We start from the raw sequence: 26,281 nt of genomic DNA, 5'->3' as shown, positions 1-26,281 counted from the left end.
TTTCGTTGAGTCGGTCGTTTTTGCTGATTGAATTGCTGCGCGCGCACGTTAACCCCGGAGCACGCGCATAACGAATTAAGCAGGTTATTCCTGTTAAATAGGCCCGAGGTGAGTTTTACGCAGCGCCACGACCGAGGTGCTCCATGTTGATAATTGGGGTTTGGAAGAAAAATGCATCTCAAAGTGTGATCCGAGGACCTCCAGGGGTCCCCGAATGGGCTCCGGGGGGTCCCGCAGCAAATAACGCATTATGTATAAGTTAAGTATAAAAGAACTGAGGAGTGATCTCGGTTTAATTCCCATTTGGTTTTCTGGTCTACCGCGGGTTTGGTACATGACTGTTTTGTTTTCATACATGCAAATAAACCAATAAAAAACAAAAATGCCAACATTTAGCTTTTTGGGAGGTTAATGTGATTTGTCTGCAAGTCTGCGGTGGTATTCACAAATCAGCCTGTGTTTTCTTCATGATGCAGTCATCTGTGTGAGGCCGAGAGCAAAGACGGAACGAAATCCACCAAATTTGCGCGTATTCCGTATAAAAAATGGACAGAGAAAATGTGTTTGATTCCCCCCGCTGTGCCCCTCTCTGCTACGGTCGCTGAGCTGACATGAGGCGGTCTGACTGCGCCCCCTGCCGGCCTGCAGGAGCGCAGCGAGGCTCTCTTAAAGGGGATGTCAGGAAAACCGGAAGAGCTTTTTAAGGTGGACCGGTGGAGTTAGCTGCACGATGAGGACGCTTTATGTTCTTTTACCAGCAAAGGGCTCACAGGGCAACATGGACTCAGACGAGGTTTGTCATCGGCTCCGTTGATTTTTTTCTTGCATTTTTCAGCTTGAGACTTCAGACTTCCACAGCCAAAAATAATCGTTTGGAGCTCAGATTCAGGCTGATCCTGTAGCAGGCAGCCGTACTCTTCTTCAAGCAAGCTGAAAAACACCACTTTATTGGATCACGTCTCCAGTTTCCAATTTAAAACGACGTTTTTGCAGAATCCCCGTGAATTGATGATATAGGTGGCAACTTGTGAACACAGTGAGCCGCAGCTGAGGGCCCTGAGACACACAGCCCAAACCGTGTTAATGTAACACGACGTCTTTGAAGCTTACTGTAAGAAAAATACTTTGTGGACTTTTGCGAATTAAAGCAAGCTGCCAATAAGCTCCCCGTGGTTTCATATTCAGTTTTGTACATTACATATTACAGTGTTCCTCCAATAAGCTGGGCTGGTGATGACCCGAGTTTGGCCCCTTCCAAAAAAAAATCTGACACCAGATTCTCACTGATACACATACACGCATTTGATGACTTTTAGCTGTTTTTTTAAGATTTCTGATATTGTTTTAATGCTGTTGAAAGAATAGAAACGAGCTTCTGGTCCTTAAATGGTCCATCCTGCTTCAGATGGGCTCTGGGACAATAACGAATCGAATAAACAAAGCTGTATCCTGAATGGCTTGACCTCGGTGTCACAAATGTAGATATATTGTGTAGATAAATAATTCTTCTGCTACCTGTGTAGTTTGACAACCTGTACCTGAAGCTTGTGGCGCATGGCCAGGTCACCGAAGGCCACAGGAGTTTATCTCAGCGTGAAACGGTTTATTGTCAAAAGAATTATTCTACAGGCAAATCCCTTAGTTATAACTGTGTATGTCCGGTTAAACTAACGCAACACATTCTGTCCTTTACATTGCTGTTTTCTCTTTAGATTTTTTATTTAACGTGGTCACAATTTTCTCCGATTCATGGAGACACATCATTTGGTCTTTCTGACTGAAGGACCAGCAGCCTGCGTCCCTTTGGACACTGGCTGGCGACTTTTGTCCTCACTTTGGTAAAAAATGTTTTAATTTTAATGAATTTATTTATTTTTTATTATGAAAGCAAAATTAAGTGTCGCAATGAAACTCAGGTTTAACTTTGAATGAACAAAATCGCACTTAAATTTTATTTTAATCCTCACTGCCTCAGCAGGAAAACTGTTTTACTGATCTGCTTGGTATGTACTGGACTGTTCAGTGAAACCAGCCCCCCCCCCCCCTTCCTCACACCCTGTTCTGTCGCCTGGTTTGCACACAGTGTCCTCTGTCCCCCCGTCCTCACCTCACGCACCTTGTATGCAGAGCTAATGACGTCACGGTCCGGCTCGTCCCCCGCAGCCTTAAAGCAGCGCATCTGTCCGTCCAGCTGTTCCTCTCAGCCTCGGTGTGTTTGCGGCCTTTGGTCAGCTCAGACATGTTGGTTCCGCTGGTTTACTCCTTCATTTCACTGCATCCGCTTTTCTGCGTCCGGTCGGAGGCAGCTCAGCCGTCAGGTCCCGACAGCCCGCCCTGGTTCGTGGGCTGTTTCACCGACAGCGACTCGTCCTTCCTCAGTCTTTACTCGCCCAAGGGTGCCCATGACCTTGACCCGGGAGCCTGCTGTGCGCGCTGTCTGGATGAGGGGTAGGTTTTTCAATCAGCTGCGGCTCAGCTAAAGCAGAAGAGAGAGTTCTTTAGTGAAAATGACGCTGAAAATCCGATTATTTTAATTAAAATAATGTAGTTGACAGTAATCTAGGTAGGAAAGTCTATCGAAGACAATGGGATGTCACCTGACTGGAGCCGGGCGGCACTGTGTGGTCCGTGTTAAATAAGCAAATAAAAACAGCATTCCTATGAATTCCCATTCTTTAATAGCTGTGGAGCTTTGACCTCAAGTTTTTATTATGACAGGGTGGGAGAGAAATTTCACCAAACAATTTCTCACATAAAATACTTGATATGATTTGAAATGTGATTAAATTTCATTGTAAAATTACAAGTATTAAAACTGGTTTTCAAAATGTGACACCCTGGCCTCCAGATTCAGTTAGATTGGCTGATTTTATGAAACGGAAATTTAATCGTTCCTTTTTGCAATAAAATGTCTATTGCTGTCAAGATTTATAGCATTTTTTAAAAGCAGGAATCTCCAGCTGTGAGTGAACACAGACATGTCAACACTAATGCATTAACCTTTATTTGCCATCAAAGGTACCAGTTTGCACTAATGATCTTTCAAAGTTGTTACTGTGGCAACCAACAGCCAAAGGGTTTGGCACTCAGTGAGTGTTTCAATGCATCATACAGCGGAGGAGAAAGTGAAAGACAAAGGTGAGAGACTGCAGCCTTTTCCTTGAACTCTCAGCATATAAGGTTCACAGCCTGATCCAGAGCTGACCAAAAGAACAAACCTATATGTTACCGCCTCCTCAGTGTCACTAAACTCAGTCTCAGTAAAAATGTTTTTGACTTCTTTAGGGTTTTATGGACCAGCTGTTATTTTACACCCACTGTGTATGAGTATCTGAGGCTTTTCCTGTTTGTCCTGTGCTGGGCACTCTTTTCTTTGTTTCCCAGTGGGCTGCACTTGCCCGTGGGAGGCAGACAGGGGATTGTGGCACTCTACAGAACTGAAGGGCCATTTCTCCACAGCATTAATCTGTCCTCCTCTGTAGACAAAGTGCAGGTTGGGAAGGCTTTTCAGGTGGAAGTTTCTGGGAACCTGGCTGGAAGCCCCAGCCAGCCATCAGGTAAGCTGCTACTGTATTTTACACAGGTTCACACGAGTCTTAAATTCAGACAGACATGAACTCCTTATAGTTACTTTATCACTTTAGAAATATCTTTCTTTTATTCTTTTTTTTTTTTTTTAAACTTATGAGTCAAAATACATTTTTTTACACAGTCATTTCCTCAACATTCATATTCTGGGATTGTAATTGTGCAAATATATTTTTTGTCTCTTTTGTTTTCCAATTTTTTTAAAAAGGAGATTTAACTTAAATTTGTGTCATAAATAATTAACTATATAATATCTGATTATACAATTATATCATATTATTTATTATTATGAATAATTAGGATAAAAATTACAGAGGAAGGAATGTCCAGGATTTGTGTAGTTGGTATTTATTTAAGTTGAAAATGTTCATTCATGTGCATCATTTTAATTATTTAGATAGTTATATTATTAAAATATCATCTGCAGCTATGTAATAAGTTTAAATAATTATTATGAAGGTATATTTTTCAAAATAATTCAATATGCTATTTTTATTGTTGTTTTTAATACAACTTGTGATCCTAAAATGAATGAGAAAATATTTAGTTTACTATACTGCAGTGTTTCCTTCAAAATGTCCTTAGGAGTGTTGTAGAATAAATTATTAAATTATTATAATAATAAAAAAAAAAAAAGAATTAATATGTAAAAAAAAGTATGTGGTATATATCAATATTTTGTGTTTTGTCTTTAAATGTTCAGGGCTTGGGAGTCTGCGAGGGCAGGACCTCTCTTACGTCACTGTGGACTTCCTGAACATGACCCATAGAGGTCAAAGTTCACATCATGTCAGATTGTTAGATGATGGTTCTTTTGTTGCTTCATCCGAGTGGATTTTGGAAACTCCAGGAAAATATGAAATTAGTGAGTCAGGAAGAGAAACTTTTGTTGATGATTAATACTTATTTACATAAAACAAAAATGTATATGACTGTATGATAAAACAGCCCGTCTCCCTTTTCTTTCTCATCTTGTCTTTTTATGTTTAGATGTTCGTGTCTCCAACCTCCTTTCCATGCTCTCCTCCACCCTCCATCTCTCCGTCTTGCAGCCCTTTCCAGATAGCTTGGTGATCTCTGTGCTCCATGGGCCCTTGGGTGTCCCATCCTGCCTACAACAAAAACAACAGCAGCAGCAGCAGCAGCAGACAGGCTCACACAGTGCGGGCATGCAAGCAGCATATCTGGGTGTTCCTGTCACACTGCAGGCATACATGGGTGAAACTCTGGCAACAGAGTTCTGTTGGTGGTTTACTCACCAAAAGAAACAGGAAAACAAAGAGGTGGTGGAAGAGAGAAAAGCTGTGAAAACAGTCTGCTCCCACAACTCTGAGTGTCTGACTAACATGCTGGTACGTAGAGCTGAGAAAATATGAGTATATTTGCAGTTTTTAACCATCACACAACATCCAAAATTCACGTTCTAACCTCTGTAATGTGCATTTGCTAGATAAGTGTGCCTTTAATGACAGTAAGTGAATTCATTATACTAAGGTGTGCTTGCTTGTGTTTATAGTCTGGCCTGTGATTGATTTGTAACAAAGAGCAGCACAAAGCTTACAATTCTTTCAATGTCAAGTTAATAATGTGCTTTGGCTTGAAAAGTTTCATATCATCATGTTTCAGCCATCTTCTGAAAATTCATAAATATATGACCGCATTCAAGATTTATGATCGCTTGGCATACATGGAGGATTTACTGTGGGTTGGGTGAGAAAATGTTAGAATAATTAAAATATGACAAATATCTCTTCAGAACTGTACAAAAAAATTCATTCATCAGATTCATCTGACAAATCGGACATTTAAATCTGTGAAATGCAACAATAAGTATTTTCAACGTAACTTTTAGTTTCACAGAGGTAAGGAGTCAACATGTAAAATTTAAAAAAAACATTTAAACCAATTGGTTCTTCTTTATAGGATTAATTCATTAACTCTCTAGCATCTTCCTGATTGACAAAGTCATAATAAAAATTTTATTTTATTATGTTGCTGAAAAAAAAGGAATTTTTACTGCGTCGGAAACATGTTAAAAAATACATTTTATTCAACTCATCTTTTAAGTCTGAATTCTTAATCCCCCCCAGAACTGGACCTTTGAAGCAGAGGGAGTTCACTCTGTGTCAGTGAATGCCTCCAATGCCAGCGGATGGACACAGCAGACAATTCATGTTGTGAGTACTCTGCTTTCATTCTGTGACAGCTACATTATCGCAGTATGGTGTTATTGATCAAATGATAGGGCATTAGATATATTTCAAAGCAACAAGGCCAACCAAAACAAGTACTCATCCACTCTTAGCTACAGGAGAGGAATATTTATAAAGGCATAAAAAAAGGATAATTTACTAAAACTGTTGTAATCTGTTTTTTGGATTAATTAATCCACAATTAATTGATTTGGATTAATATACACTGGATAAATTATTAATACTGGAAATACAGCAGCAGGGCAGTGGATGTGGGATTGAATCAAAATAACCTATTGTGCCCATGTTCACTGGTTATGCCACCTCATGCAAAAATTTAGTTCATGGTTATGTTTTTGAATAGCAATTAATTTCACTTACAGGCATGTAAATAACACCATAACATAAATCCATTGTTGGTTTCTCTTTCACAGGATTAAACATTAACAAAAATATCAAATGCGGCCACATTTAAATATCAATCCCACATTCATTGTGCCTTTTTGTTCATATCTTTTCTTTCAACATAACTTGCCCATATGCCCCTGCAGGTAGTTGTGCGCCCCGGAGTCTCTGACCTTAAAGTTTCAGTTTCAACAAAGCCTCTGAAAGCTGGTGAGAGCATTCCTGTAGACGTGGAGCTGCTCACCAACATGAACCACAACCTACTTTTTCTCAGTCTCACACTAAATGCTGAATATGATCACAACCATGAGCAGAGTGTCAACTTAAGCAGCAGACCGAAGGAAATCAACACCTACTACAGGAACAAGGACATCAACAGCCACAGCACCCACAGCAGTGACACCAATAATAATACAAGTAATGAAACTGATAATAGTGCCGCCTCAACTAACGCGAATAAATCTGTGAATCACACGGGAAAAATTACTCATTGGAAAAGAAACGATCATCAAGCTTCTAACTACGGTGACCATGAAAATATCAATCTCAATCGAAATCAGAGTGATTTCTATTGTTATGGAGACTCCCACTCCTATCTGCACCATTTAATCCCTCTCCATCTCCTCCATAACTTGAATCAGTCTAGCTGTCGTCTGCACATCCACCTTCACTGTGAGCTCCCCATCACAGCAGGACAGTATTACCTCACAGCCTCCGTCATGCCCACTCCTGATCGGTCATCAGTGCTGTTCTCCACTGTCCTGTCTCCGGCTTTAGTGGTCAATGATCATATCTGTGGCCTGAAGCCTTCTGGTAGATGGCTGACAGTGATTTCAACGAATACCACATTAAGCCTGGAGGTTACCAGCCATGGCAGCACCATGGGTTCAAGAGTAACTTGGACTTTTAGTTTGGAAAGTGCTGTTGTAATTAACAGGACAACTGAGGAATGGAGCATAAGCTTGCTTCTTCCGTTAGCAGGACAGTATAATGTCACTGTTAAGGCTTTTAACTTGGTCAGTAGTTCCTCCTTTCAAACACATATGCTGGCACAAGATGTAGTTGGAGAGCTGGTAATGATTGTTCCCAATGTGATCAGAACAAATCAGAAATATTCACTTTTTTTTCGTGTCACAGAAGGGTCAAATATAACTGTCTCTCTGCTGGTGGATAGAACATTAGTGTACAGAAACAGCAGCTACACTGCAGGAGAGGAAGCAGGGATGGTTTTGCTTTTCAACCACACCAGAACCATTGTGGTTGAGCTTCGAGCTGAGAATCAAGTGTCTTCTCAGAACAAAAGCGTAAAGGTCTATGTTGAGGGGAACAGGAAAGCATCATCACAAAGTCGAGTTAATCCGGACAGGCAACCTCCCACCAGTCAAAGTTCAGCTGTTACCCGGGGTGACAATGGTAAGGAATTACTTCATCCATAATGCATTTTCTGTGTTTGTGATGTCATTCACCTCTTGCTTGAGTCCGAATTCCAGAACTATTATCAGTTTCTATTTATTTATTTAATCTTTCAATGTTGGAGCATTTCAAATTGTGTTGCATATAATCTGTTATATGTTATTTGATATCTGTTTTGTCTTACCAGTGCAGATTTATGCAGAAAAACAAGCTTATCCCACAAATACAGAAATAACTTTCCTGGCCGTGGCCGATAAGAAAGACGTGGAGTTCATCTGGCACTTTGGAGACTCAACATTAGTCCGAACCAGTGCCAGGACTGTCACTAAAAGATACCGGAAACCTGGCAGGTATGAGACCGGAAATATAGTTTATATTTTTTAACAACGCGATATAAAAGGGTTTTCAAGATTATTTGCGCACTAAGATCAGTGTACAGACGGCCTGTGATTGACAAGATTTTTGCCTTTTCTCTTTAACAGATTGTTTAGTGTTTAAATAAATTAACCAAAGAAAGTAAATTTGTCAGCGCAAAAATAAAGACATTTTCCAAACAAAAAGGACTTTCATTCAAATATATCGAGTTGTGAATATTGTCATGCAAAAAGTCCAATGCAGAATATCGAGCGACTGGATTCGCAGCCCATACCTCCAGGTTTCGGCCATTTCCCTCATCCTTTCCTTCTTCAAGTTCGGACTCCGCTTCAATTCAATGAGGCCAAACGGACGCCATTGCAATTACCGCCATCATTTGTTGACAGACGCACGAAAAAGCAGGAAGTCAGGAACGCGCAACTGCTGACCAATCAGAGCACGCAGGGCTCCGAGAGGGAGGGGGGCCTTAAAGGGCCCTGAGCGCAACTCCGATACATACAGATATCAATAGACAGATAAGCACACATGCAAGAAAATGTCTGTTGGCTTGTTAATTAACTAACTACTCAAAACTCTCTTTAACATAGGTTTGATGTAGTTGTGGTGATGACTGATAACCACACATCCATCACCTCTGAAGTGTTTCCTCTGATGGTCCAGAGAGCAGTAAAGCTCAACAGGCTGGTCCATCTGGCCTCAGTCCTGAGGAATCAGACAGTGACCGTAAGCTGCCGGGTCAATGTTGGGGCCAACCTTACCTTCCTGTGGATCTTTGGAGATGGAGCAACGAAACTGGGACAGAGCACAGAATGGCATAACTTCCACAGGTGGGCTGGATAATCACTTGAGTTTAATTCATATTTAGAATAATGCCCCAGATATTTGTGTGGGACTGGTTGAATACTCAAATAAGTCAACAGTTTTCTTTTTTTTTAAGTTATTCAAGGGTTATTTAGGTGATTATATTCAAAGTCTTTTTTTTTGCTAATCCTTATTTAATAAACCGAAACAGTGGACTTAAAAGTGAAAAGTTTTCTTGTAGCTATCAGCTGAATTTTCCATGCTTAACTGTGATGTGTGTTTGTGACTGTGTACTTCTCTTGCATGTGTTCCTCTGTGCAGAACAGGAGAGTTCAGGGTTGAAGTCACTGTGTCTAACCTGGTCAGTTCTGCCTCGCTGAGCAGTATCATCTTCGTCGTCGACCAACCCTGTCAGCCTCCACCAGTCAAAAACATGGGTCCTCACAAACTGCAGGTAAACGTCCAGGATGATCATTATCTTAACCTTAATGAAATTAGAAAACCCTGTCAGAAAATGTTCCTGTTTCTTTAGGTGCGGCGAGATGAGGTCATCCATCTGGGAGTGACCTATGAAACGGAAATCGACTGTGACGTATCAGGAGGCCTTCATTACACCTGGAGCCTGTTTGACAGTGCAGGCCAGATTATCCATTTGCGTTACACAGACACACACAGACAGAGCCTCACACTGAAGAACCATCTTCTACATTATGACATCTACACTGCCATAGCCAGAGTAAGTGGCATAAAATGGTCATGAACAAACTGGCAAAAGAAACCATAATTTTTTAATAAGCTGGATAATGGGACTCTCTAAAAGAGCTGCCCAAGCTGTAAATGTAAGTGTGTGTCAAAATTAGATATGAGTATTACGCTAAATTTTTCTTGTTTTAATTGGAACATTTAATTTTCAAAAATTCTAATGAACTGGGATTTGATTCTATCGTCACAATTCCTCCACAGGTGCAGGTCATTGGCAGTGTCGTCTACAGTAACTACAGCGTGAGAGTTCAGGTGATTCCCAGTCCTCCTGTGGCTGTTATCAAGGGTGGAACCAACATCTTCATTAACACTAAAAAGACCACCATATTAACCCTGGATGGGCAGAGCTCTTATGACCCTGACTTCCCCATGAACCCACTCAGGTAGAACCTGTGACCTGCACTGAACCTATCAGCATTTTGCGTCTCTTTTTAGTTGTTTCACATCTCATTATGTTTTATGACTCTTTTGTAGACTTACCCGCAAGAAATGTTAAAAGTCATTTCATGCAGGGAAAAGACTTTTTCTCTGCATGAAACCAACTGCTAATAACCCTCTGACTCTGCCTTGTGGTGCACCTGGGGTAGTCGGTCATATTTCACCAGCCTGTGCTAGCAAATCTGGCCCAGACCCGTATCCAGCTCTAGTCAATCAGGTGTTTGCTCACGCCTGAAAAGATCTGACTCAGGATTGTTTGGAACTTAATATCTTTTGTTTTTTCTCATTATAGCTATAGCTGGACATGCAAACCACTCAGCTCGATCACCACTTCTTGTTTCAACCAATACATTCCCACATCCTCAGCTGTGCTCATGTTCCCTATTAGTTTATTAAAACATGACTTTGACCAGTTCCAGTTCACCCTTACAATATACAGTGGGGAGCGATCAGCAGCATCAGAAACCTTCCTCACAGTCACACCAAATCTGCTTAGGTAAGAGATCTAAAATTCCACTGTAACTTAGGTGTGTTTAGAGATATGTATTATACAACAACTGATCAAAAAAACAAGCCTTTCATAACATTCATGTTTAATTTCAGTCTCTATAATTTAAGAGCGGTACAGGTTAATGTTATGCACGTCCATTATGTCAGAATTATACCCTTCCTATTTATTACTACTACTATTAATACTTTGGAGGGAAGTCTGTCAAAACTTAAAGAACACCTGGAGACAAAAAAGCTTTGAATTCCACTGAATTGATTGAAATCAACACTGACCGTCTCATTTGAACCTTTCTGTAAATGTTTCCAATCCAGGAAGGTGTCACTTTATTGCTCTGGTTGCCAAGGCAACCAAGTGAACTGGGATCACTCATTCTCCGTCAGTACCTTGTGTGAGGATTGTGATGTTTCCATAAACCACATCCAGTACAGCTGGAGTCTGTACCTGGTCAATGCCTCCTCCAGGCCTGTGATGGAGGGTAAAATAAGAACAACTTGTTCAGCAAAGTTCAGTTTTAGTGGACCCATGTTGATTTGATGACTAATATTATAATAAACTGAGAAATACTTCACCTTATTCTAATTAACTCTGTTCTGTTGTATTCTAGTCCCATTTTGTTATGCAGCAGATCTTGGTGCTCCTTCCACAATCATCCAGGGTCCAACCAGTTTCCCTCAGACTCTTGGGACTTCCACCCTGCATCCATCTGACACCAGCAAGACTGTCCATCCAACACTCCTGACTGAGGTAACATCGGAGACTAGAGCCAGAAAGCGAAATCTAGGTCGAACTGACAGTGGGACATCATCAGCTGGTATGTCATTTAAATTCACTGATAACATTAATGGCCTGTGAAATGTTAACATTGTTAAAAAAAAAAACAAAAAAACAAGTAAAATGGACAGTTTATCAATTCTCTAACAGCTTTTCCTATTTGTCCCCAGGAGATGAGCCCTTTTATCATTTCCTAAGAACATTTTACTCTCCAGAGCATCACACATCCACTACAAACCCCCCTCTTATCTTTGACACCAGCCAAGCCTTATATTCAGAGCACTTTGGCCAAAATGATGTTATCAGTGAATTCCCAGTTCACTCTGACTCCTCTGCCGAATGGGGATTTTCTTTTCCTGTCCTGGAAAGTGGTGACCTGGCAGGCCATCCTGGTGAGAAAAAAATTTGGGGTCACTCAGAAACAATCTCTTTTAACTTGCGAATGCTCCCTCGCGTTAACCAGTCTGTACTAATCTTCCTGTCAGGTGTGGTTGACATAAATCAGGGTGATAAGTCCTGTTTATCTCAAAGCACAGCCAGGTGTCTAAAAATAAGCTAGAGAAACAGAAGAAGTTGTGGGCTGTAGTATTCAAATGAGTTGAACAATGTCAGCTGTTAATTGTATAAAATATCACAGCAGTGTTACCAAAAATATTTGAATGGAAACCTTAACAACAGAAATTTCTATTTCTGCCCTGCTGTCAACTTTTTTAATTTGTTGGGGTGAAAAAAAATAAAAACTTGTTATTAAATAGGCTTTTTATATACTTACATTTGTTTGTTTCATCTTTCTGAAATTTTTATACATCACCTTGTTAAGAAATGTTGTATATAATTGTCATTTTCTTTAACAATTGTCATTGTTATTTCTTTTCCTTCTCTTTATACTTAGATCTGTAGGCAGTGTAGATTTTTTGTGTGTAACGGTTTTATCCATTTTGTTGGTTTTACAGATTCAGATTACGATGTTCCCTTCCAAAATGCACAGGAGGGAGACTCAGGGATTTCAGCAGGAAGACCCACAGGTACTGTACATAAGTGTTGCCACTTGAATCATTATCAGTGTTAGAGCCCGTCCATTTACTTATGTGTATTTCCAGATGTGAATGATGAAACCTTCAGTCCAGAAATCGATGACTCACTGTCTTCAATGGTATTTGAAGAGGACGGGAGTAATCTGGTGCTTCCCAGACCTAATGTGGTGATCCAGGAGTCAACTTTGCTCGACTTGCCCCGAGACAGAGTAGACAGAGGCCTTTTTGAGTCCTACACTTCCACTGGTCATTACAGAAAGCCCACCTGCACACATTTATTCTCTCCACCACTTTGTACCTCAATCTTTAGTCATCCTCTCTCTTTTTCCACCTTCGTAGGAATTTCCTCCCCTCTTCTCAGTTTCAGACCATTCAGTCTGAGGCCAGGGAACAGATACATGCTAGAGTTCTCCGCCAGTAAGTTTTTCAACACTTCATTTTGAGAGAGTGAGACTTGAACTTACAAATCTGTACGGTCCTACATGCTTCCTAAATCTGTTAGAATATTTTCTGTTAGAAAATATTAATTCATGCAGATGTCCCGATTTCTTGTTTTCTGTACTTCTTTTTTTACTGGCTTTTAAAATGAAAGAAAACATTTGTTGAGTAATTCTGCTCTTCAAGTTGTCATGGAAGAGAAATGACTTGTTGATGGCCAGCTTTCTGGATGGGGAACCATCATTGTGGTGTTTGCAAATCCTAATCTTTTTGTTATCTGGTGTATTCAGAATCTCATCATAGTATTTTGGGCCGGACCCAGCTGTTCTTGCAAACGAAGCCAGCTCCAAAGGGCATGACATGTCAGGTGCAGCCACCCCGAGGGATGGAGTTACACACACATTTTAGCATCTTCTGCACCTCAGGGAAGGAGGTATTTCCTGTCTCAGACACTTACGCACATGTGCACACACAAAGATGTGAGATTTCATTCAGCAGAAACCAGCCATCATGTTTTCAGCTTTTCATTCCATCCTTGTGAGCATCAAGTCTGAGAAATTCCTTACACATTTATTAGGATGGAAAGATGAACCGATTTGTTGTGAATGCATTATCTCAGTAATGCATTCAGGGATTTGCTCAAAAATTTGCACAAATGTCCACTTGGATGCATTGTGACCTGGAAAAATATGTTTTAGCCATAATTCATACATTTGAATACGATCTGAATACTAATTATGGGACATTTAAACTCGAGTATCTTTAAAAACAAAATGAAATAATGACATTTTATATCCAAAAGTAAAAGTCAAAAGTCAACTTCATTGTGAAATTGTGAACATGTCCAACGTAAACACTTATGACCATCATTCAATCCTGTAAATCAGCAAAAGAAGATTGTGAGTGTTGTGGTAGTTTGGGACATCAAACCCATAATGGTGAAGTTTTATGTCTGTTGGAATTTTCTCAACTGTTTGATTGTTTAAAGGAGCTTTAATGCTTTCAATTGAGAGACAAGGGAAAGATCATTTCACTTGTTACTGCTGTTATTTTTAAAGTCAATTGAAAAGCATTAAACCTTTCTTTTCCTCTTTAATATTGGTATTTAATTGGTACACGCACTCATCATACTTACCAATCATTCTCTCCATTCACTGGTGTGTTCAAGGATTTACTGTATAAGCACAGCTTCAGGGTAGGAAGCAGAGACCTTAGGGTGCTGTACACGGGCAGAGATTTCCAGTACTACTTCAGTCTTCCTTCAGGTGACCCCAATGATGACTACAAAGGTAAACACACACAGGTCACACACAATAAACACTGGCTTATGACACAAAGTACACAAAAATACATTAACATGATATATTGTCGGAACTATTTCCTATTGATTAATTAACTGAAATAATATATTATCATTAATCCTCTAGTAACAATTTATACTGAAATCAGAAGCAGCACATTTGGGGCAGCGACTAAACCCTGTCCTGTCACCGTTCAAGTCCAACCAAGCTTCCCCAGAGACACCTCATCCCCTGATGATCCTGTTCTGGAGCTGTAAGTATTACCCATACACGTCATCATGGTCATTTCACGTTTTGGAGTTTTATGTGTAGTTTTATTTAAAGTTTGTGGTATTGTAAACATTTCTACATAATTGCAGCACAAAAGAGCTGAATAAATGTGCAGGAGGATATACAGGGATTTTATACTATATTATTCTCTAAAAAACATTGATAGATCATTTAGATGTGACTTTATGAACCTTAAACAAGCGTATGGTTACTGATCATTTAGGCTTTGGAATAAGTCAGATCTGTCTTACTTTTTGTGCCATGTGTTGTTGTGCTTGTTGGTAACTCCTTGTCTTCAGTTCTGCATCAGGTCTGAGGAACCTCTCAGCTGTGATGCGGCTCAGGAACAGTCAGGAGATTCGTAACTACATCAGTCTTCTCACCAGCATTTTAAACAGACTCAGCATGAACACGACGGCCAACACACATGCACAGAGACACTTGCGTAATGTGCTCATTGGCACTGTGTGTGAGCTGGAGAGCAGCGACCAGGTGTGTGCAGCCCACACTGCACTGACAGATTAACAGAAACTCATGTTAGGGCCAATACATTTTTCTCACTCCCTTTTTGGGTTTCTCAATCTCACAGTCAGATTTCAACTGTCTTTTTGAAACATTTAGTTTGCATGTCCTTTAATCTATAGGCATCGATGGTCGACAGCATCTGCATTCTCAAAGACCTTTTACAAGTCACAAATCAGGTGGGTTGATTGTTTCCTTTCATGGACTAAGAGAAAACTATCCCTCTTCCTTTTTATCTATTTCATCCATATCCTCTGTCGTTTTAGGTAGCATTAACAAGTGTAAGACAAGTGAAAGTTCACACCCAGACCATCTCTGACCACTTCTGGGGGTCCAGCACTCAAGTCCAGTATCATCTGGCCCACAGGAACCTAAACAATCTGATTGCCCTGCTCTCATACATGCTGCAGGCAGTTGTCACAAGTCATGACTCTGTAACTGAAATGGTCAAAACAGGTAATATAACACAGGTTTTAGAATCAGACTCACTCACAGGTGAAAAAATAAGAAATACTGGTGCCTTTATATATGGCTGCAAACCACCCTCGTCCACCAGTGATCAGGGGTCATCTGCATCAAAGGTTGCAGAGCTTGTTGTTGATATTCTGCAGACTGCGTCACAACTGATGCTGGTGAGAGAAAAACAAACACGTCTGTACATTTTGCCATGTCTACCCACACACCCTCCATTTATCTATCCATCCTCTTTTTTTCAGAAGTACCTTTTGTTCCACAAGGTCCAGGAGCACAGACTCTTTACAGATCTTGCTGCTTTATATGCCACATACCAGAACCAAACCTCCTCAGTCCTCAGCAGTGGCTCAACCACTGTCTACCTGCCTGCTTCTTTAATCCAGCTCCTGTTCCTTCATCACAGTGAAGACACTGAGAGCGGGCAGCATCAGCCATGTGTGCTCAGTGTGCTGACTGAATTCACAATCAGCCCTCTCACCTGTGCCCAATACCCCACACAGGTGAGAGCAGCTCATATGTGGACAGTGAATGATTCAGAGGAAAAGCTTTTATTCCTTCTGTTGATCCCCAGCTCAGCAGACCCATGGTGGACCTGAGTCTGTACACGTGCAGCAGGAGGAGGAGGATTTCTTTACGCTCCCTTGTTGTGCCAGTCAACATTGAGCTGAAATTTCCACCAGGAAATGTATGTTGCTACTTCATTTTTATGTAATGTGCAGAAAAGCAAAGACGCCCGGTGGATGCCATATTGAATTGTGTGCATCCTTGAGCCTAAAATAGTGTTACTTCTTCAGAGAATTTGAAAAGCACCCAGTTCTCTTTTTATTGCAAAGTCCCGCCTGCTTCAGATCAGCGTGAAGCCACTGATTCAAGGATTCATGTCCACAGGGTACCTTTAACCACATTTGTGCAGCTAATGCTCATAACAACAGTTAGATTATTGTGCTGGGCTAATTTCCATCTGTTGTGAATGCACGATGTGTTTGTTGAGATCAAAGAGTGACTCACTGCAGCATCATGTGATCACATCTTTGTTTTAGAAGAGCTCTGTGCATGAGCACATCCTCCTCCGCAGCCGTGTCCACTACCACAGCTTCAACATTACCCAAGACCACTTGCAACAGGCCATCCAACTGAGCGTGGTGTTCACGCCACCACCTGGCAGGGTGTTTCCCATCATGCTGTTGTTCAGGTAGACTTGCAGTAATGATGGCTGTTATTTTACAACCATCATCATCATCTGAAAGTAAGAAAATGTGACACAAACCAAAGAGTCTCTGTTGTGGCAGGATGTTTGAGAAGCCAACTCCCAGCATGCATCATCTGCGCCTCATTCACCACTGGGAGGCCACAACCATACGGCTTACTCTGCCCCCATCTTACCTTAATGGTAGAACACTTTTGGTTTCAATAATCAGTTCTTAGTTCTTTAAAGTATATATCAAACTGATGATCCATGAAAATCTAACTTTTCTTAGCTTCACTTTTCTTAACTTAGCATAGGTTACGTACCACAGCATTTTATACAAAAACTGTGAAGTCATTTAACAAGACTTTAGCAAGTGTAAAATGTTTTGTAGCTGCAGGGATTGGTCACCTGGCACTGCTGAGTGCTGATTTTGAGAGAGCACCCTGGCACAAGCCTCAGAGTGAGCAGATCAGCTACAGTCTCACAGCGATAAGCAGCCTGTGTTTGTCCTGGGATGTCCACCAGGGGGCCTGGACACATCAAGGGTGCAGGACACAGCAGGCAGACACAGACACTGCTGTCAACTGCAGGTAACTGACATGAAGACCTTGCAGAGATAAACAAAAACCCACACTAACATGGCATGGGACAGTAATTAATGGTTTTATCCTTTTGTCAGCTGCCACCAGTTGAGGCCGCTGACTGTGGTGCAGCACCAGATCCAGAGCAACCATGACACAGCTGATCTGGATCTGTTTCTCAGGTGACCACATCCTCCTTGACTGATGCACTTTAGAAAAGAAAGGAAATATTATTTTATTATTACAACCAAATGGCTTCTTTGTCTGCTCATTTCAGGTTCTTTTCATTGAGAATCAAACTATACTTTACTATATTATATTATATTATAACATCCTCCTGTGTGTCCTCCCTGAATTTCTAACACCTCAGTGTTTCCTGTGATCTGACTGTCCTGGGCGTCCTGCTGCTGTCTATGTGCTTTTACTTCCTGGGTTTGCCACTGTGTAAGAGAGCTGACAACATTTCTGAGAAGAATCAAAGGGTCTACTATCTTTCTGACAACTCTCAATTGGACTTGTATAAATATGCTGTAACCATCCACACTGGTCTCTGCTCTGCTGCCAATATGAGTGCAAAGGTATGGCTATCTTCACCAGCGCTGATGTTGATGGTGCATTTCCCCTCATTGATATAATCTGTTTCTTTGCATGTCAATCAGGTTTATATAGTGCTGTACGGTGAAGATGGGGTCTCCAATACAAGAGAACTACAAGTTCCAGGGTTCACTATGTTCAGAAGGAACTCTCGAGACACTTTTATAGTCCGGTAAAAAAAATCCTCCAAACATTATCCTGTGCAGGACAAAAATAAAGTGTAATTTTTAGTGTTGAACATGAAATCAGTAAACAGCGTAACAGTTTTTACTACATGGTACTACAAAATATGTTAGTCACTTAAAAGAAGCTTTCTTTTAAAATAACTACTTCAGTGTAATTTTTTCTCCTGCCCACCAGCACAGCTAAAAGCTTGGGCTCTGTGTGGGGGGCTCACATCTGGCATGATGGCTCTGGGCCATCCGCAGCCTGGTACCTCAGAGAGGTGGAGGTAACTGAGGTACGGATCCCATGTTTTCTGTTCATACATGTGCTCCGTACTAGGACTGACCAAGATGGCATGTTTTTATGTTATTAAACCAGGTGAACAGAGGAAAAGTGAAAGGACGTTCTTGGCTATTTTTTGGTCAGTGTTGGTTGGCCGTGAACAAGGGTGATGGTCAGCTAGAGAAAATGCTGCATGTTTGCACCCATGGATTAGGCTTTGTAAAGGTACGGCATTCAATTTTACATCTGACCACACAATCAAGCCTTTATTCTCTGCTCCCATGTGACTTACTGTCTCCACCTGAATCCTTGCAGATGTTGTGTTTTAAACTATCAAACTACTTGGCTGACTTCCACATCTGGATGTCCGTGTACAGCTGCCCGCATCCTAACTTGTTTACACACACTCAAAGATTTAGTGTGTGCCTGCTGCTGCTGTTGGGATATGGTTGTGTCAACACAATAATCATATCACAAATGAATGAAGAAGTAAGTTAATAGCCTTAAAAGTTCAAAAATATAAAAATGTGTCGTTTTAACAGCTGTTCTTTCGATTTCTTCTGCATAGTTGCCGTTGGAGTCAGGCATTTTCGATCTGTCAGCTGTTTCCCTGACAACAGGAGTACTAAGTGTAGTGGCAGTGTTGCCTGGAGCAACAATGATTTCTTTCCTGTTTCGACTCAATGAGGTCAAACTGATGAGGTCAGGAGTCCAACGTGCAAAAGACAGAAGGCCTGGAACGGACTGTTTTGAAGGTGAGATCTGGACTTTCACAGTCTCATCTCCTGTGTTTTTTACAGTGTTGTATTAGATTTGCTCTCAAAGTCTTAACTGAATGGATCCACAAGTTGTTGGAAACATTGAGGTTGAATAATATGTTAGTATGACAGTATCCCATAATAATTTTTGCAGATTTGTTCACTAAGCATTCATTAAGTGAATGTTCTGCTCTTCCACATCCCAGAGTTCCAGCTGGAGAGTCTCCTGAAGTACGATGAACACAATTTTATCTTACTGAAACCGTTTTGAAACTTTGGTTTGTTACGTGGTGCACTATCATGCAGGAAATAGCCATTAGGAAACGGATGCACTGTGACGCATATGCTCAGATAGAGGCATCAAGACAATTATTAGCTGGTGTTAAAGAGCCCAAAGTACCAAGAAAACCTTCCCCACACCGCAGTCACCACCACCATCAGTCTGGACACAAAGTTGTCAGCTTTCTTCCTTTTTGCATTATACCAACCTTTCTTTTTGCATTTGATTTCATTTGTTCCACACGCTCCTTCCTCTTATTGTTGTCCTTTCTCCCCACAGATGGTCTGTCAGCAAATGACAGCATACTCCATTTCTCTTGGAGCAGTCTTAAGAAGAGGATACAGGAAGCCTGGAGGAAGAAATACCAGGTTACAATTAGAACATCAATCTTTTTCTATTTTCCCTTTCTTCCTCTATGATTTTGTTCTCATTATTCATCCCTGTCTGACCGTTCTTTTTGTGCTGCAGGGCACAGACCAGCTCTCAACGTCCAGTACAAGTCTGGAGAAGAAAGATTCAGATAAAGAACCTTTTAGCCAACCAGATGTGATCATAATAAAGGAACACGGTCTGGCAGTAGATAGCAGAACTGGGCCAGCACTTCAGAATATGTTGCTGATTTCACAGGAGAAAAATGCAGATCAATCAGCTCGAGAAAACGAGTTTGTTTCAAGTGAAAGCAGCAAAGTTCGTGGACTCCAGAGAGATCTTTTGTCCTTAATGATGGATGAAGATGAAATTACTCAGAATGAGAAAGAATCTGGGGGAATGTTTTCATCGGACTGTGGCTTTGAAGAAGACAGCCATCACCAAGCAGCACTGGGTGGTCACAACAAGGGGCGCCACAAAATGGACAGACTGAAAGGAGGAAGAGTTGGACAAACAACCCAGTGGTGTCACTATCCTGCCTGGTTCATCTGTCTGCTAATGTCCCTGTCCTGTCTGGTGCTCTCTGCAGTGCTGGGAATGAGGTAGAAGTTATGTGATGGCATTGAATGAATGGCATTTCAAGTATATAAAGGTACTATGCCAGTATTTAAACTGTTAATACTGACTTTTGAGTGACTTTTGTATCTGTGTCTTTGGAATGTGTCAGATTTAGCAGAAGCAAAGTTCTGCTTTGGATCCACTCTCTTTTCTTCTCCCTGATGTCTTGCATCTTCTTCATCCACCCAACAGTGGTAAATAAATAATAATTATAAATAAAGATGAAATCCCTTTCCTCTGAAATGAAGTTAGTTTGATGCTTAGTGTTTGTAACATTGGAAACATTGTTCCTTTTCTTTTCCAGATTCTTATTGTGGCAGTGATTGTCGCCCTTCGGTACAGAAACAGACCAGACTTTCATACTTTCTCCAGAGTAGAAGGATTAGAGGTTATTAAACAGCCAGAGGAGCAGTTCAGCATGTCAGCTCGCCCTCAGGAGCGACACTCAGACCTTGAGAAGGTGATGGCCAGGATTGATTTCTCTTTAATCTGTTCCGTTGTTTTCCAATGAAACATTAAGTCAATTATTTATGATTGCCAGCTCCTCGCGGCTCGTCAGAGAGCTCGATACCTGCGTCTTGTGCGACCACCCACTTTAGCAGAGTTCAAGAAGACTCGTTTGAGGAAAAGAAGAGAGACTCTCATCCACCAAACCCTCAGGTGTGTCTTTGTTTGCAAAGGCAGCCGGGTGTATATCAGATAAAGCCGAATGAGAAATTTATTCTTTTTCCTTGTTTTCCAGGGATTTGTCTGTCTGTGTCTTCATGGCTTTCCTGATGCTGTGTGTAACATATGGCAGCTCAGTCAGTGACCATTTTCACCTCAATGATTCCGTTAGAAAACAGTTTATAAGGTGACGCTTCCTCACACTTGACTTCTCTGTCTCTTTTATTGAAACGAAATATTCCCAAATAATATTTTGTCGTTCAGCAGGAATGATAATAATTTTATGACCATACAAAAGCATGAGGACTGGTGGAACTGGACACAGACCAGTATTTTAAATCTTCTTCAGAAGAATACATCAGTCAAAACTGAAGTAAGCATCGCTGCTCACGTGATTAAAAGCTTGTGGGTGGAGTGTCAAGAATTGTCAGGCTCTGAAATGTTAATTTATCTTGACCACATATCCAAGTTTGTCCACTAAAAATGTTTAGGAAAAATATTACTTCATATTTTATCACTATTAAGCCTTGAAGTAAATATTAGTTCATGTCATTGAGCAGCGGTCACACATTCTGATTGGTGAAGTGACCTTGTGGAAGAAGGAGGCATCCAGCTCTTTCTCAGACCAGGTAAGTTACGAAAGAAGATATTTACATCAAGTACTCCACTATTTATTTATACTTTTTCATGGTTTGCAGCCATGAAACAGTGAAAACTACAGGTTTGTTTTTTATATTCTAATTTTTCACAAATTTAAAGAAATTAACTATAGTTTTCCAAAATAAAAATAAAGCAAGTATCTAATATACTATGCAATCTAAGAGGTGTATTATTTTACCTGTCCTATTCCTCATTCAAAAATAGATAAAGTAGACACAGGAATTCAATGACGAATTCAATGGAATTTCTATGTAGACTATTCAGAGAACAGATTTCCATTCTACTCCCAGCTCTAAGCTTCAATAATGCAGTTTGTCTGGAACACTGTACGAGATAAACGTGTCCTCATGCTGAAAGATGTTTAAACTCAGGAACCATAAGCAAAGAGTGGTGATGGCTGTGGTCAGTATGATTCAGTTTGATTTGCTGGGCTGAACTTGTGTTTTCTGTCTGTGACTTCTCAGTCCTTCAGTGGGACTCATCTACCAGACTTGTCAGGGAGAGGAACCCCCCCCCACCCACACATTGTCACAGCATCCTCAACTACATGTGGTCTACTGAGCTGCTACTCATGGCCAAGTACTACAGTCGGCTTAGGCCACACAAAGTGAGAGTTATAAATTGAGTTTTGCTGAAATTATTTTCAGGATAATTTCTTCTCAGATCTGTTGTTCATGTTTTTGATGACTACTCTCATCTTCAGGTCTGGTGCTGCATCCAAACTGAATTTCTTGGTTTCACATGGCTGGCTGAACCAACAGACGGTGGCCCTGAAGGTCCAGTTCACCATCTTCAGCCCAGCACCCAACTTGTTCACCACTGTGACCCTGCTAGCTGAGCGGAGCCCCACCAATACCCTGCTGCCATCTTCCAAAGTGCAGTCAGTTAGGGTGTATCACACTCCTTCTGTGTGGGACTATGTTGTAATGCTGTGTCAGGTAACTGTTCAATCACTTATTATCTTAAAATAACTTATCTTCCCCACCATCATACAGTCAGTCAGCAACTGAGCAAAATCTACATGCAAAAGTTTCCACAACAAAGTTCTCATAATTCGAGAGATTTGGTAACAACCTGAATTTTGTGTTGCATAATATTTTAACTCTGCACTCACATTTTCTTCGATTGCAGCTCCTCTTCTTCTTCTTGTCTCTGCTGCAACTCTGCCATCAGGTGTGCACCATGAGGCAGCAAGGGCTGATGGGATACTGGAGGACACCCTGTAATTGGCTAGAAGTGAGTTTCCATTTCTACATAAACACACAAGGAAAAGGAATAATGAGTAAAATGAGACATCCACTGACACAGCTGGAGCACATTCACATGCATTTGCACACACTTGCACACAGTCATGCAGCAGCGCAAACAAGTTCACAGTGACCTGGCTTAAAGGGTGAGGTAACCTGGAGCTCTTAAACTAACATTAACATAAAAAAAACAAAACACACACACACACAGAAAAAGTATTCAAAGGTCAAAACACACAGCAGGAAATTAACACAGAGAGAAATTTGTCTGTCAAATTCACAGAGTTTCCCTCTGGGATTTGTAAAATATTTCTGATTGTGGTTTCACATTACTGCTGTAAAAACAATTAGACCTCACCAGCACAGTGTTTCTGTCTTTTGCAGACCTCTCTGGTGACGGTGATCCTCGTGTACTATGTGTATGTCATCTATCGCTCCATTATTATGAAGAATCTGGTGGAGGTGCTGCAGAGACACAGAGGACAAGCTGATGTTGGCTTCTTGGCCGCCTGGGAACAAGTGAGAAGAGGAAAACATATAGAAAAATGTTTCATTTCAAATGTTTTCATTATTTATAGTGATGAGTTTGTTGTCTTAACATTATTAAGATCTGCTTTGTTAGAATAGATCAATTTAGGTTTAGAGGCAGAACACATCACCTTGTGGGAATTAAAGACAATCGCAACCTTTTTGGGTGATGAAAATGTTCCTGTTACTGCAGGATATTCGATCCCTGCATGGTGTTATCCTCTTCCTCCTCGCCATGAAGTGTGTGACTGTGTGGAGGGTGAACAAGACCATGACTACCTCTGCCAGACACCTACCACTAACCTTCTCCAGCCTCTTCTGGCCAACGGTAAAGACAAATGGTAGCGTGGTGGTGGTGGGCTTCTCACATGTTCATCTTCAGTTCAGTGCCACAGTTCGAGTTCCATCCCTTAACAGTGATAATAGTTGTCTCAGCCCATTTTAGTTAGGTGGGGATCCTCACTGACATAATATTTCTCGACAATAATCTAATGGTGAATTTCTAATATTATTTAAGGCTTCATGTATAATGTCTATGCTTTGAGTCTAATTAATCCAATTCTATCTTGAGAGACCTTCCTTAAAGTTTGGGAACCACTGCCCCAAGACTTGAGAACATTTCTTATTAAGGTGTCTGATTTGAATTGTGGATTCCTGCGCCTTACACTTTTCTAGATTTCAGTGCTGATCCTGTTGCTGGCGCTGTCCTGTGCAGGGAATCTACTGTTTGGTCAAAGCTCCTGGGCTTTCAGCTCCATTCGCCGCTCCCTTCACACTCTGCTTTGCCACCGCTGGGGTCCCAGAGCTGCCAGGGCCTTCCTCCTCTCCGAGCTGGATTTCTTCCACTGTGGAGCTCTTTATCTGTCTTCTACTGTGGTGTGGACAGCAGTGGTACATGTTCATTTTTCTTTATAAAAATTGTTGTAAGATACAAAACTGCAAGGCCTCACATAACTGTACACACATGGAACAACATGTGAGAATCCAGATCACTGTAATGTCCCAGCTGACATCTGTCTTTCTTGTAGGGGGTTGGTGTGTTTTCCTCATTGGTCAGAAGTGCCAGAAGATCTCAGAACAGGAGAGGCATGTTGGCTGTAGCAGAATTATCCAGCTACATCAGACGGAGGATTTCGGAGTTCACTGGGCAGCATGAACCATCGTGGATTGATCAACATGTGAAGAGCAGAGTGAGGAAGAGACTGTTTAGGCCTTTAAACTACAGATTATCAAGTTAACTGTTACATGTGACAGTTAAATATCTAATGTCCATGTCAACGTCAACCTAACTTTGTGTAATTAGTGTTTATTTTATGGCCATCTCATCCCACTAGGGATATGCTACAGTTCTGATCCTGTTCTTCCCAAACAATCTGCAACACTTTGTTTTTTCAGACTTATTACCTTGAAGAGTTTGAAATTTTAATAGACGAGCTGCTCTTCAGACTTGATGTCATGTCCAACTACCTGCAACACACGCTGCCCCTGAAAGCCCATCACTACATGGAGGAGAGTCCCAACATGGACATACAGGTGAGTCAACACATGCAGTGTATGTGCCCATATAAATACTTTCTGTACTGTGTGTGCACAAACACCTTCCAGATTGCCATCTGGTGTTTGGACGCTTTGTGATTCTGTTGTAGAATTTTTTGAGAAAACAAATGACAGAAGAGACAAGAGTGAACTATCACACAGATTCCAAGATCCAGAGAGAAACCCGACCTCCATCTTACATGAGCAGGTAATTAAAATGTGTCTATAGCTCAAGCTGTGCACTGTTCTTAAATCAAAATCAAAATATCATGAATCACAAAATGATAATAATTCTGCATGATGCTCCTCTACCAGGTCCAAGCTTGATTCACAGAGACTACATTCTCGACAACAGGGAGGCCGACAGAGAACCCCTTCCTCCTCAGACATTGTTTTAACATCAGATTATCTGCTGCAAACTGGAAAAAGATCTGAAGAAAATCAAAATGAAAGTGAGCCCCAGACTTACTTGAGGGGGGAAAACTGTCTTCCGCTCCCAGAGTCAGTGTCACTCAGCAGGATTTGGACAAAGGACGTTCTGGAGAAGCAGAGTAACCTGTGGACTAAAACAACTGACTTTAAAACTCAGGCCAACCATAAAGAGGTGACGGTGGAGGTTCTGGTTCACGAGGAGCCTGGAATAGCAGAGCCGGATAAACAGGAGGGTCTTTATGGCGATGACGGTACATGCTGGATCCATGCTGGAATATGAGATGTCTTCAAAATCTTTATTTTAAGATCTGCTCTTCTGTTAAGATGTAGAATATACACTGAACATACTATACACCTAAACCTCCTGAAACCAACTGAAATCTAATTTTTCATGTAGAGAAAATTATAATGACTTTGTGGTTGATTAGCTGAAAATGGAATTATGGTTTACAGAACAAAAATATGGCTTTAAATCAGTATTTCTAGTGTCTGGGTTATTTTGTCACAAAAAACACTACTGCAATAAGATTGAAAAAGAAAATCTGTAGTTATGCATATTAGTAAGTTAAATAAATCCATGTTACTTACTTTGTGGCAGCATGGTTGAGTCATTTCACAGCAAGAAGGGTCTGGGTTCGATTCCCGGCCCTGGGGCCTTTCTGTGTGTATTCTAACTTCCTCCCACAGTTAAAAACAAGTAAACACTTCAGCTAGTGACCGTGACTTGCCCACAGTTGTGAGCGTAGCTATGAGCGGTTGTTTGGCTCTGTATGCCGCTCTCTGATGACCTTGTAATAGGCCCAGTGTCAGCCCCCCTGAGCCCCTGCTGGATTAGCAGCATGTGGAGGAGAGCTCCTCTGTAATCTGTCATGTGAAGTCAAACACCATTCTGATTCTTTTAAAGCTAAAACAAGTGGGTCATATACCTAATGTTCAGTATCTATCTTCGTTTTGCATAGCGTTGTCAGAAATCCTGATTTATTCTGCAGACACTTTGACCCAAGATAAGCAGAATATTGATCACTTGTTAATAATTAGCGGACGCCATCAGATAGCGCCGGCCGGCGGGACTCATTGATGG

At 41.1% G+C, this 26,281-nt stretch overlaps 1 protein-coding gene across 1 annotated transcript; it reads left to right on the top strand.

Annotated features, from left to right (window-relative positions):
* Positions 1-2,239: 2,239 nt before the first annotated feature.
* pkd1l1 (polycystin 1 like 1, transient receptor potential channel interacting) lies at positions 2,240-25,692 on the top strand. Its single transcript, XM_029529667.1, is given in 51 exon segments — positions 2,240-2,448; positions 3,385-3,557; positions 4,579-4,817; positions 6,332-6,581; positions 7,326-7,598; positions 7,786-7,948; positions 8,561-8,800; positions 9,096-9,228; positions 9,307-9,510; positions 9,738-9,919; positions 10,267-10,470; positions 10,797-10,960; positions 11,090-11,296; positions 11,427-11,648; positions 12,210-12,281; positions 12,357-12,536; positions 12,630-12,707; positions 13,019-13,161; positions 13,897-14,017; positions 14,156-14,282; positions 14,599-14,791; positions 14,944-15,000; positions 15,088-15,795; positions 15,867-15,980; positions 16,339-16,487; positions 16,585-16,685; positions 16,876-17,074; positions 17,164-17,247; positions 17,436-17,643; positions 17,725-17,831; positions 18,020-18,119; positions 18,203-18,331; positions 18,422-18,595; positions 18,675-18,861; positions 19,424-19,512; positions 19,613-20,121; positions 20,247-20,325; positions 20,436-20,591; positions 20,673-20,791; positions 20,874-20,984; positions 21,062-21,170; positions 21,358-21,426; positions 21,922-22,064; positions 22,161-22,395; positions 22,589-22,693; positions 23,089-23,223; positions 23,426-23,560; positions 23,908-24,123; positions 24,261-24,422; positions 24,628-24,752; positions 25,072-25,692. Coding segments are annotated over 51 exon segments (9,000 nt in total). The 3' UTR covers positions 25,481-25,692.
* Positions 25,693-26,281: the final 589 nt, after the last annotated feature.

This window comes from Echeneis naucrates, chromosome 20 (genome assembly GCF_900963305.1).
Source record: "Echeneis naucrates chromosome 20, fEcheNa1.1, whole genome shotgun sequence".
NCBI lineage: Eukaryota > Metazoa > Chordata > Actinopteri > Carangiformes > Echeneidae > Echeneis > Echeneis naucrates.
This window is presented reverse-complemented; position numbering and strand designations above follow the sequence as displayed.